This window comes from Nycticebus coucang, chromosome 9 (assembly GCF_027406575.1).
Source record: "Nycticebus coucang isolate mNycCou1 chromosome 9, mNycCou1.pri, whole genome shotgun sequence".
NCBI lineage: Eukaryota > Metazoa > Chordata > Mammalia > Primates > Lorisidae > Nycticebus > Nycticebus coucang.
The window spans coordinates 67,149,122-67,162,715 of record NC_069788.1 but is presented as its reverse complement, the minus strand read 5'-3'; the positions used below and the strand labels follow the sequence as shown (position 1 = coordinate 67,162,715).

At 41.1% G+C, this 13,594-nt stretch overlaps 1 protein-coding gene and 1 pseudogene across 1 annotated transcript; both read right to left on the bottom strand.

The window, feature by feature from the left end:
- Positions 1 to 6,691: 6,691 nt before the first annotated feature.
- Positions 6,692 to 6,945, bottom strand: LOC128594737 (ATP synthase membrane subunit K, mitochondrial-like). Its single transcript, XM_053603631.1, has one exon. The coding sequence runs from the start codon at positions 6,884 to 6,886 to the stop codon at positions 6,692 to 6,694; it is 195 nt and encodes a 64-aa protein (XP_053459606.1). The 5' UTR covers positions 6,887 to 6,945.
- Positions 6,946 to 12,471: 5,526 nt separating this feature from the next.
- LOC128593320 (40S ribosomal protein S25-like) lies at positions 12,472 to 12,848 on the bottom strand (annotated as a pseudogene).
- Between the last annotated feature and the right edge of the window lie 746 nt (positions 12,849 to 13,594).

Here is a 13,594-nt window from a genome sequence, read left to right as displayed (position 1 = left end):
CCAGAGTGCAGCAGCGCAGTAGCAAGAGCATAGCTCACTGCAGCCTGGAACTCCACCTCAGCTTTCCAAGTAGCTAGGACCACGTGCACACACCAGCATCACTGACCAATGTTTTTTTTTTACGTTTTTTGTAGAGATGAGGTCTAGAAGTCTCTCTATGTTGCTCAGGCTGGTTTTGAACTCTTGAGCTTAAGCAATCCTCACGATGGCCTTTCTGAGTGCCGGGATTACAGGCATGAGCCACCACGCCTGGCCAGATAATTTCTTTATGGCCACTTTTTACTCAGAATAATTTTAGGTTTTATTGCTGAACTTACAGGAAATGGGGTTCTGGCTTTTCTGACTCACCTTGGGAAAGAGGGATTCTAGTTTCCATGGCTATCCTCAGGGAAGAATAGGAAACTCTCTTTTCCGAGGCCACCTCCTAGGCCCTCATCTTGGGGTACCATTTTTGAGCCCCAACACCAATTTTACAATTCTGAATATACCCACTTGGTCATGACTTATTGTTGGTTAATTATAACTGTGTGTTGCTGGATTTGACTTGCCTAATGCATAGGTATGAGTGTCTGTGTGTGCGTGTGAGTGTATTAGTTATTTTAAAGGCCCTTTCTGAAAATACAGATTTGGTATCCCTTATCTCAAATGCTTGGGACTCAAAGTGTTTCAGCTTTCAGATTTCTTTGAATTTTAGAATATTTACATATCCATAATGATATATCTTGGGGATGGGGCACAATTCTAAACATGAAATTTATTTCTATTTTTCATACACCTTATACAAAGGCTGTGATTATTTCATGCAATGTTTTTAAGAATTTTAAAATAATTTTGTGTGAGAAATAAAGTTTTGAAATTTTGACATGAGGTCAGGTATGGAATTTTCCACTTGTGGCATCATGTCAACTCTCAGAATGTTTCAGATTTGTGGAGCTTTTTGCAGTTTAGATTTTCAGATTATGGATGTTCAACCTGTATCAACATGTGGGCCATCTTGGGGCCTGATTATATGTATTTCTTAATTATAGACTGAATGTACTCATTGAAAGTTTCTTATGCGTAACATCTTTGTATGTTGACCAGTTTAAGTTACAGTCCCTTAGGGAAAATTAAACAGTTTACAGTTATTTGTAGGACATATATTCAGCCTTCTGGTGCTAATGACTCTTTTGTACATAGAGAAGTGAGCATTGGTTCAGACCCTCAAAAACTTTCCATCTTGTTAGCAAAAGAAGACTCTTTTTACAAGTGACCTAATTAATTGATAAGTTCTAACTTCAGTGGGTCAAGTATAATACAGTAGAACTTCTCTAAGTTGACTGTAACAAACTGGCTAACATGCGGAGATAGTCAACATAAGGAACTAGGTCTACTGTACTGATAGGTACATGTGGTGAATGTCCGGTCTATGAAAATTAGGTCAACTTAAGAAGGTGGTCAATGTAGGGAAGTGGTCAACTGTGGAGGTTCTGCTGTAGTTCCTAGTGAAGAAGAGATTCCTCAGCCTTAGGCAAGCCCACCTGTGCTTAGGATGGTGCCTCCCAGGGCTCCAGACCTTCCCCTAGTGCCAGACTGCTCTGGCTAACACTCTGTAAGTTCTCGAGTGGAAAAGGGTTTCTTTCAGTTGTCCTGCTTTGCCTATGCACTTAGGCCAGTCATGCTCACCTGCATTTCCCAGGATTCCTAACCCTTCCCAGCTGTAGACTCTGTTCTCCCTCAGAGTTGGGCAGTTGTCATCTTGTGTCAGATTCTGTTCGTCTTTGGCTTCAGGTCTTTTCAGACAGGATAGGATTATTCATTTGGCTGACCATGGGATTGCAGTATCAGTGAGACTCCAGAGATCTTTTTAGGCTTTCAAACTCAGCTTTTTGAACCTTGGGTTATCTCTCTATCTCTGATTGCTTTACTGTCTGGCCACTGGCCTTTTCTATCAGATTTTTCTCTCTGGTCCTCTATTTTCCTTCATCTTGTGAGGTCTTTCTCCTCCTACCTTTTGTCCTCACCCTAGACATTAGCAATTACTGCTGATCCTTGATAAGCACGTAATGTGCCTTGAAAAGATTTCTCTTGGTTCTTCTGCCCTGCTTCCCACCTTCACCCAGCCACTGCTTGCAAGGGTTGGAGTATCTCAGCATAGCTCTGAGAGTTCTCTTCCCTTGCTTTCAGTGACACCCCTGAGTGCTTTTTTTTTTTTTTTTGTAGTTTATGGCTGGGGCTGGGTTTGAACCTGCCACCTTCGGCATATGGGGCTGGCGGCCCCTGAGTGCTTTATTGGGGTTCTATGAGCCCTCCTGCCTGTGTCCAGCCTCTGAGAGCCTCTGCCTTGCACTGGTTGAGGGTGGATATCTCTCAGGTCTTCCACTGTGGCCCCAGCCTCTGCGTACTATCTCTCTATTCTCATTAAAGGCCCATAAGGAAGGAGAGTGGGCATAGACTTAATTTGTGACTAGAGCTCTCTTAAGACTCCAGTCTATCATCTTGGCCAACCAGTGGGCATCAAAAGATCATTAAACGTTCCATTGAATTCTTGACTCCTCATTTCTCCACTCTCATTCAGGATTTAAAACATTGATGGTCTTCCTGAAATCCCTTTTATTTAGATTGTCTTGTATCTTCAGTTCTCTGGTGGGTTTCTCCAAATCATTACTATGTAGCTTATTCAGATGTATCTTGTTGTAAAGGTAGAAGCAATGGTCTCTTGATACTTTTTTATTCTAAGCAAATGTCTAAAACTGGTGTTAAAAATCATTAGGCAGTTGAAATTCCACATCATCCATTAAATATATGCACACACTCCATTTTTTAACTTCCCTTAATGTTTTTCTTACTCAGCCTTCTATAGCACCTTCTATTGCCCACCTCTTCTAAGTCAGTGGTTCTCAACTGGGGATGATTTTTCTTCCCAGGGGACAGTTGGCAACCTTTGGAGACATTTTTGATTGTCACACCAGAGGAGATGGTGTTATTGGCAGCTAGTGGTATAGAGATTAGGAATGCTAACAAATGTCCTATAGTGAGTATGATAGCTCTCAAAAACAAAGAGTTATGTGGTCCAAAATATCAATGGAAATATGAACAATTACCCATAGCAATTCAGCCATTGTTTTTCCACCAGCAAATTCTGGTAACTACCAAGCAACTCAAAAAGGAATGGAAGGGCAAGGAAGAATGTGTGTATTATCCTCTCAAATTTAGGAGGGCAGTGAATGGATCCTACACATTGCCACATACCTTGTCCAGTGACTTGTCATGGTAAGGTCATTAATAAATGTTTACTGAATGAGTATATGAAAGAAAGAGTAATGATTTGGTGAATGAAGGGAACATGCCACCTGCCATGAGGTAAGCCTCACCTATGAAGCCTTTCCCTGAGCACCCTAATACTTGTCAAAGGACTAGAGCATTTGAAATATGTGTCTCATGAGTTGATACAGTGATGTACTGCTTTTATGGTGCATTAGTTGAAGTATGTCTTCACTGAGTTTGAGTGTCCTTTCAAAACCATCCATTCATTTCTGGATTTATTACTGGCCCAGTAATAAATGAGGCCCAGTTCTGGGGCCTGAGATAATATTGATTATAGAATGGACTTAACTTTTTTTTTTTTTAGACAGAGTCTCACTCTGTCGCCCTCACTAGAGTGCTGTGGCATCACAGCTAACAGCAACCTGCAACTCTTGGGCTTAAGCTACTCTCTTGCCTCAGCCTCCCAAGTAGCTGGGACTACAGGTGCCTGTCACAATGCCCGGCTGTTTTTTGTTGCAGTTACCACTGCTGTTTTAGGTGGCCAGGGCCATCTTCGAACCCACCACCCTCAGTATAGGGGGCTGGCGCCCTACCCACTGAGCCACAGGTGCTGCCCTGGACTTTGAAAAAGCTTCCTCAGAATATGCTAAGAAAAATAACTATCTCTTGAGTTACTAAACAAGGATCAGTGTTTAAGATCATGGCTATTTTGGAAGCATAGCCTCAATCATTATCTTCAATTTGGAAAGGAAAAAGAAAGATAAGCAAGTTTGCTGTAATCTCAATTAATAAACTTCACTCAGTGTTTTACTTTTACCAATTATTGGTAGAAATTTATAGTTTTCAAAATCATTTTAGGGACAAGATGCAAGTCTTACAACAAATTTACCCAGATAGAAAAGTACTATGAGTTAAGCTGATGTGGATTGTTGACGTTTATTTTTGCTCTAGTTATCTGATGAGAATATTTGACTGAATGACATAGTATTATGCTTCAGTCCTGACGGTTTTTTCACTGAGGCTCGAACAGCTAGTAAAGAAATGCATTTCAAATATATTCTGATTTAAACAATTTAATAACGTGTGTATGTGTGTGCGTGTGTGTGTGCATATGTATTTGTACTCTGAGTTGAGTGAGAAAGTTCTAAGTGGTTTTTCTTTTCCTTTAAAAAGCTTTTTGGACCAATAACTACTGAAACCACATGAATGGATGAAATGCATCTTCATCTTTCTGCTAATCCTTCTAACTTATATTTCCCCTCCTTTTTTCTCCATTAGGTTTCTCTCCCTGGCTTCATGAGATTTAGAATTCTTTCTTACAATGATGCAGTTTTAAGAATGTGATGGGTAAGAACATAGCATTACTGGCTCTGAGGAATAGATGAATATTGGGAGCACATACCTATTGCCATCAAACATGCCCCGCAGTAATACTTCAGTTAATTCCATGGGCGATAGTCATGTTCTATGTATTTGCCTCCCATTAGGTTACTGGGAATGAAGTCCTCTTGGTGACCATATAAGTCAAAAACTGAGAAGCCAATCTCCAATGAAATCAGTCTGTGGAAGAAGTACATCAGGGTGAAGGCACCCGGTGTCTAGTGAATGGTTTCAGTGAGGCTCAAGGCCTAGGTGTGTCCTCGGTGTGACTCATGGGAGTGGCATTTGTATTCCCTATCCTTGTAGCACTTTTATTCAGCAGAGAACCCAGCTTGCCAAACAGGACTGTGTGATTCTGAATTTGAAAGAGGTGAACCCTAAGTCAGAAAGCCAGAACCCACATTCATCTTGGTATATCTACTCTGTCGTAGACTGTAGGGAAATAACTTCCTGATTATTACTCATAAGATCTGAACTTCGGAATGCTATCTCTTCAATAGAGAAAGGAACCCAAATCCATATTGCAAATTATATTACCCCCATACTGGTCTTTTCCCCCCTGGAGCCAGGGGTTATTTGCCCTTGGAGCTGTTACTATGTAATTATTATGAAGACGAAGTCAGCAGCTATAAGCTGGGCGCTTCCCCTGACTAACTGAGGCTTCACCTTTCTCCTCCGTGCTACCATTAGGAAATAGCAGGAAGGGAGCCCTCCCCGTAGCTAGCAGGTTATCTTGCTGCTTTGGAGATTGCCCTGCCTCCTTTTGCCTTATTCATTTATATTACCCCGGGAAAGGCATCGAAAGCCAGTTTGTCTCTCACTTACTGGGTTGTAGGAGCCAGGTCACCTGATGGGAGACTTACAACTTAACAGCCTTGTCCACCTCGTAGGGGTAGTAACAAGAACTCACTAACCAAGCCTTTGCTTCAGGATCCAAGCATCGAATTAGGATTTTTCTGATGGATTAAAAATATTTCTTTTTTTTGAGTGCTTTAAGAAAAAGGAATGGGAATGGGGTAGCAATATGACAATTTCCAACTGTATACTGTAATAGCTGCTGAGACCTAGAAGAGAGTCAGAAACACTTCCAGCAGGAAGAATTACTAGGCACCCAAATTTAATGTTAAGACTACAGGATATTGTGAGATTTTATTCCCTGGCTATCTTAACTCGATGAAGCATAATTCCTCTATGATTAGTAAGATAAAGCCAGCTTGGAGGAAACATACTGGGGATAATTTATTCATGTAGTCAGAAAGTCAATAATCCCCTACTATAAGATGCAGCCTACAAGGTTGTTTTCAGGAATATGAAGATAAATTGAATCTGGCCCTTAACCTTATGTAGCTCATATTCTATCTACCATAGAATTTGAGGACTCCTTATTAAGTTTCCTTGTGTATTATTTTTTAAATACATAGTAATATTAAAAAACAAGAGTTTAATTGCTTGGCATTATATATGGATAAGCCTAGATGCTAGAAATCTGCTATGCTTTGCAAGGTGCCTTTTTAAAGACCTATCTTACAGAGGACATGAAATGGTTTACTATGGCTGCTCTCATTACCGACCCTACATCCAAGAGATGTTGATTGGAAGATGGGGGTAGGTATGGGCTCCTTTTGTACAAAGATCTGTAACCAGATGCTGCAGGTCAGAGAAACCTACAGAATTAAGTAATTCCTCTACTTTCTACTAAGTGCAACTAGAGAAATTGCTGGAGAGAGCGTATATCCTGGAGTGGTCCCAAGAGCACGATGTTCCAGGTGCTGAGCAGAACATGGAGAGACTAGTCCCCACCCCTGACAAGTTTCCATTCTCCATGGAACACTGACAGTTCCCCCCTGAGAATACTGCAGGCAATTTCATTGACAAAGCAGCCTGTGCAAACTGTCCAGGGGTGAAGGGAAGAAGGAAAAGGAGGAAGAAGATAAGGATTTTATTAATGTCTCGGCCCAAACCTATTGATACTTAAACTTTTTTTTTTCCAGGTTCATAATTTATTGCACAAATTGAGTATCACATGATGAGGTGACATTTGCTTCTCCAGGCATGGAAAAGCAATTTACAGTTTAGAATCCATTTCTGTTGCTTTCACAGCTGGAGTTTTATTAGATCTTAACTTGAAGTATAAGATTATCAAAGCAACTCTTCCATATGTGGCCAGCACACAAGTCATTCTACCTGTGAGAGTATAAGAGTTGAAATATTTTTTAAAACCAGTGAACTGGAATTGGGCATCACTTTCTGGACCTGCCATGATTCCAATCTTGCCAAAGCCACAAATTCCGCTATCAGGGCCTTTCAATGTTCGCAGCCACCTCTTGGTCCAACATGAAAAAGCCCTTTTGATTCTTAAACTTTTGAATTCCTCTTTGAAATCCTGAGTTCCTAGTTTGTGTGCAATTTTACACATCTGGGGAAAAAAAAATCAATCCATAGGATTCAAATCTGGGTATCACAGTTCATCAAAAGATAACAAACTAAAGGTTTTTGTCCATTCAGTTCTACTGCACCAACTTTTCTTAGGTGACAAATTTTGAGCTAATGCTCAATGAATAGGGATAAATGAGACTGATTTTTCTTTTTTAGGAAGTTTAAGTCTACTGGAGGGCATCATTATGAACAAACAGAGTTGCTAAAAGATATACATGTGCTAAATATAGGAGCCATAAGATGTTAAAAAATTTGAACCTGCAGAGTTTGTTTTGGAAAAAATACTTCGGATAAAGTGTTTGAAGTAGAAAGTGAGAGGGCAAAAACTCAAGTAGAGGATGGATGGCCTCCTACATTGCCTAAAGAAGAGAGTATATAACTTGTCAAGGTAAAGGAACTTTGTGTTTTTCAGATGCTATGGGGGATTTGATGCTGTGATTTTTGGAAGTAAGAGCTACACAAAGAGATGAATTTCTTTGTGTGGTAGAAAGGAAAGGCATCTTAAGTTGACAGGGAGCAAGGATGCAGGAAGGAAAGCCCTGAACCAAAAAGTGGCTAAGAGAGCATGAAGGTCAAATGATGCTTTCAACATGGTTTGCTGTATGTATATTTATATGGAGAGACTAGGTCTTCAGTCCTCATGAGAAACTCTTCGGTAAAAACAGTTGATATGAATTTGTGTATCTTTTGGAGGAATTTGTAGTTCTGTCTGAGTCAGTAGGAGGACAGAGTGAGCAAAACAGCCTCTGTGGACCTTACACCACTAATAACTGCCAACATTGCCGACTGTCTGGGCTCTGGAAATAGGCTCCTAACTGTCTCTGCTCTTTAACCATGGCTCCCTAGTGGCCTTTTCTCCAATAAGTAGCCTAAATGATCCCTTAAAAACATAAGGTGAATTGCATCAGACATCCGCTCAAAACTTACATAGTACCCATTTTACTGAAAACAAAATCCACTTGTCTAACCGTGGCCAACAAGTCCCTACTTGTGCCTGGCTTTGTCTCTGAGCTCATCTCTTGCCGCTCCCCTATTCTTTACTCTGATGTGATCTCATTTCCTCTTTGTTGCTCGAACACTTGAAGCATTCTCTCATGTCAGGTTCTTGCATTTACTATTTGCTCTGCTGAGATGCTTTTCCTCCGACGCCCACCTAACTCACCTTTTCCTTCTTTCAAGTCTTTCCTCAAATGCTATCCTGTTGGTATTCACATGCCTGCTTCCTTTTTCTTAATATCTTCCATTCTCATCCGTAGCTCCTGACCTGGTCCTCTTCCTTTCACAGAGTTTACACGTCTGCTTATTACTTGTTTTCCTTCTGCTGCCATGTAAATGCCATCAAGATGTGGACTTTGTCAGTTATATCATGCTCTGTCTCCAGAGCCTAGAATGGTCCCTGACACAAGATAAGTAATTAATAATACATGTTGAATGAATGATGTTGTACAGGAAGAGACCTTAGAGAAATTTAAAATGGAACAAAAGCCTAGCTAGCAATTAAGCTTCCCTTTGAGGATTCATAAGAATAGTGGTGGGAAACTCTTTGCAAATCATTCATTTATTGAATTATTTTGAAATAATTCTATAATTATGAAAAATGATTCATTTAGTATTCCCCACACCTCTGTTTCTTCATAGATAAACTAGGATAATCCCCAGTTTATCTTGGACAGAAGAAGGAAGTAGTGTTTTTTGTTTTATCCAAGGAACCTTCCTAAGGGAGGCAGAGGGAAGACAGTGGGTCTGGCTCCTTCCCCAGGGATGCATAATTAGACTCCAGACAATGGAATTTCAAGCCAAGGGCACCCTGAGAAGGCAGCCTAGACCAGTGTGTGCGGTCATCCATGAAAGGCCTGCCTGTCCTTCCATGCCTGGTGCTCAGGCAACTTCCTGATCAGTGACTGACTCAGGGCTCTTTAAGCTGAGGGCTGAGAGCACACATTGTAGTTGTGGCAACTCTGGGAGCAGAGCAGAGAACGAAGAGCAGAGGGAAGAGGAAGACAAAGCAGTGGAGCTAAAAAAGGAGTAGGAAATACGTATGATAAAAAAAGAAATCAAGTAGGAAGGTGGGATAGGAATGGGGGTTAGATTTCACTGCTTTTGCTGTGTCAGGGGATTGCCCCAGCCACTTTCTCTTTTGTTTCTGTACTTGCACCACCAACCACAGGAAGAAACAGAGCAGTTGCTTGGAACATTTTCTTTCTGGATCAAAGATGCTTGGGCCACAACTTAAAACGTAGAAAATAAGAAACTGCAAGTGATATGTATGACCATGATAATGATAATAATGGATGCTAATTGTTGAGTGCCTCTTTTTAGTAAGCTTACTGGAAGGCCCCTTCCCTAGGTTACCTCCAACCCTTACAGCAGCACCATAAGCTGGGAATTATCCTGTTTTATCTATGAAGAAACTGTGGCATGGGGAATACTAAATGAGTCTAGAACTTTCTGTTGCTTAGAAATCTAAATCTTTACTAGTTTCTCTTTCCCAGAAGCCCATGTGCAGTCTTAAGCAAAGCAGAAAAGTACACTGAGCAGTGATGAATTGAAGATAGAAAACTTTATGATTCTAATTACTTTGACAGTGTGATAGTGTGAGACGCTGTACTTTAATACATGCCTGGAAAATTGGTGTTGAGGGACAGCAGCCAGGATAGCAACAGGATGGGCTCACATGCATAGATCATCCGCTATACCTCAACACTCATGTTAGAATGACAATATTGTGTGGTTAAAAAGTATGAATTATGGGGGGAGGCAAGAAGAGGGTAGGGGTAAATTCACAGCCTTTGGGTACAGTGCATACTATCTGGGTGAAGGGCACACTTATAACTTGGACTCCTCTGTACAAAAGCAAGTATTTAAACAAAACGTGTACCCTCGCACATTCTGAAAAACAAATGTGAATTATTAGGCATAAGGGGACTTATCTCTTTGGGGATGAGGTTCAGGTGTTAGAACTGCAAAGGCGACCCTGCAGCTAGCTTTGAAGTCAATTGATGGGTGAAAAAAGAGCATGGAAAAGAAAATCTCAAAATAAGAGATTTTTGAGGATGCAAAGATCTATTCTAAAACTAACTCTTGGTCACTTATCTTAATGGGACCCAGAAAAATATTCAGGGGCCATCAAAATTCAAAAGAAATTTTTAAAACTTATTTTCAATTTCAATTTCTTCTGGCAAATTTACTTGGAAAATTGCTAAAAAGCAGCTATGTTCATAACTTACCTTTCACGTTCCTTCAATATCCTTCCTCCCTTTTCCCCAATACCTAAACGGACAGGTAGATAGAGAAGGCTCAGATTATTCCGAGACCTTATCTCAGAGTGATCAAGGTTTGGTTGCAGTTTGGGATAAAGGGGGAAGCCTGTTCTCCAGTGTTGTGTGTGTGGCTGAAGGCTGTCTTCTGACCTATCAGGTGAGCACAGAAGCTGCTTGCTAATTTGCCCATTAAAAGATTTGTCAACTAAATAGCCCCCCACATAACAGCTGCCCTAGGCTTCAGAGCCAAGAAGTCAAAACAAACACAGTGGGGCCCATGGATTTGGGTCACTGGGATAAAAGGAAAAGACATTTCTTTGGTGCCTGGTTTGTGTTATCTCTTCCCAGGCTGCTGCTCTTGGCGTTGACTGCTAGGAAAGCAAGTAGCCAGACAAATTTCCTGGCTAAGAGGACCAAATCATTCACTGATCCCTTACCTCCCTTAATACTTTGAACCATTTATTTATTTATTCATTCATCCACCCCAGCTGATTTCCTCCTTAACTCTAATAGTTGGGCCTGCAGGGAGTTCAGAGCAAGTCTGAAAAGGGTGTCAGGTGAACTAGATTACAATTGACTTTGCTATTTCTTTGGCAGTAAAACAAATGGTGTCCTTAAGACAGCTGATAAGTCCTTGGCAGGCAGAGGGTCAATCACTCAGAAACTCAGAAACTCCTAACACCTAGGGTCTAATGCTTTCACCTATTTCAGCTCTTATCCTGCAGTGGTGTAACCGCCTATTTATGTATGTCTTCTACTCAGCAGGAAGCTCCTTGAAGTCTTGTATCCCAGCCCCCAGCACAGTTCTTGGCAAATAGTAGGAGCTCAACAAATATTTGTTGAGTAAATTGCGTGAGATTGGGCAGATTCCCATGATGTCAGCCCATGAGGTCGGGCAAGTGGGCAGCTCCTCTGGAGCCTTCTGAAAGGATAAGAGAGTGCCTTGGGAGCAGGGACTGCATCTCATTCACCCAGTATCCCTGTGCATGGTGTTTGCTTAAGGGAGGACTGAAGGTCTGTCATTGTTCAAGGTTTGAGAGTAGGTGGGCGATATCTTCTGAGGTAGTCTCACCCATCCGCAGCTTGACAGGGCCTCAGGAGATATTGTACAAGACCATGGCAGACAGAGGAGCAGATGTTGCTAAAACCCTCCAGAGAGATTCAAATGGGGGCATGTCCCCAGGCTAAGCTCTGAGTTTCTAAGCTGCTGGCAACAGAAGCAGACTTGAGGAGGTGGCCAGTGGGGCAGAAGGCCAAGGCCCTGTTAGCCAATTTGGGGACAGAAATAACAGAAGCAGAGGAATGGCTTTAGCAATAGCACTTTATTATGACTGCAAGAAAACCACCCAGGAAACACATGCCTGACTGTTGATAACTACAAAAACAGGAAATGGATAAAACTAATGATAAGATGAAGGAATAAATGAGTAGCTTAATAGGAAAAATAGGCCCAAGGCTCCTAAATGTACCATGATTTTATACCCCCTAAGACTATTTATTAAAATAAATCCAATATAGACTTAGGAGCTAAATCTGAAAACTAAAAACATATAAGGACTATAAGAAAATAGAAGAGATTTATTTTTATCTGATCTCTCAGATGGGAAACCATTTTGAAGCACAAAAGCAAAAGGAAAAATCCAATTTACTTTTTACACATATAATCCATGTGTATTATATGTAGAATATATACAGAAAGTTTCCTTTCCTTCTTTAAGCCTCCATTTCCACATTTTAAATAATAACACGTATGACTGTTGAAATTAGAAATAAAAGAAACAAACAAAAAAATTAAACCAAAGTAGAGAAAAAGGTGTGCCTTTGTTCTACAACATCTCACATCCTCACAGAACTGCTGGAGTCACACACCCACCTTACGTGGATTTTTAAAAAATGTGCTATTAAATTTCCACCCTAACTTCAAAAACTCTCCAGAAACATGCAGATGGAGGATTAAAGAAGGCCAAACAGGTACACAGCACAATTTACCTCAATTTATCAAAACTTTTCTGGTCCTAGGGTTCATCAAGGAATACTCTGCTTTTTGAGACACTTCCTTTCCTAACTCTCCCAATGTTCAAGTATTAGCATCTTTTTTCATATTTTTAATAAAGTTTTATTTTTCCAATATACTGTTGGTTAGACCTGTTCATGCATCTTCTTCAGCAGCTGAGGCAGCTCCACCCTTGGTATTTCTGGTGTAAATTACTTGAGCTCTGCGCTTTGAAACCGGTTTGACAAGTCCTCCACTAAGGAGCTCCTGCAGGGCTCCCTGGCCAGGGAACCTCAAATCTTCAGTCTCTCAGAGACCACAGCTGGGGTTATAAGCTTATAGTTGGGAACTTCCTTACAGAGTTTGTCACGTGTAGCTTTGGCAAGTAAGACTAGGTTGTTGAGCTTGCCCTGAAGTTTGCCTTTGGACCACTTCTTCTTTTTGGCCTTAACCCCAGATTTGCTCACAGAGTCTTTGTCTTTCTTGGCTGACTTTCCAGCATCTTTCTTTTTCTTGTTGTCCTTGGGCAGCATTGCAAAGCTCAGAGAGGAGCTGCCTAGCTAATATGTTCCAAGTATTTGCATCTCGAAAGAAATTCCTCATTTTGTTGGACCTACCAACCCTCTTACTGGTTTCTTATTCATTTCTAAACATCTCGCAGTCAATTCTGGCTATTCATGTTCCTAGCCCTGAGTGCTAGTGGGGGGTACACACACACACACACACACACACACACACACACACACACACTATGGCTCATCCACCACTGTTACACCTGGAATACCTATTGTACCTTTACTCCTTCATTTCATTATCTCTGCTTGGATTTTTATTGTTTGACCTTTTCCTCCTAACAAACTCCATTCATTCTGTAAGAACCAATTCAAAAGCTCTTTTGTACTTGATCAAGCCTTTCCTGATACCCTTGGTTGGAGGGGACCTCCTCAGTCAGCTCCCACCACAGTGCAGTCACAAGTCCATTGTCCCCTTTGATCCCTGCTAGCATTAGCCTGCTAGCTGTGTTCACTTCTGACCCTACCAAGAGCTCCCTGAGGGCCAAGACCACATCTAATGAATGTCTAATTCATCTTTGTATCCCCAACATCTTGCGCAGTGCCTGAAACAGACAGATAAATGCTTGCTTTGTGAATGGAAGAATGGCATTGTGATGGTTAAACAAAACCTGCTTATTGCTTTCCTCCATAGAAGAGTCTTTAATTCCTTAAGGCAGGGCATCAAACTGTCATCCCTTAGCATTTTTGTCTCTTAAGAGAAATAA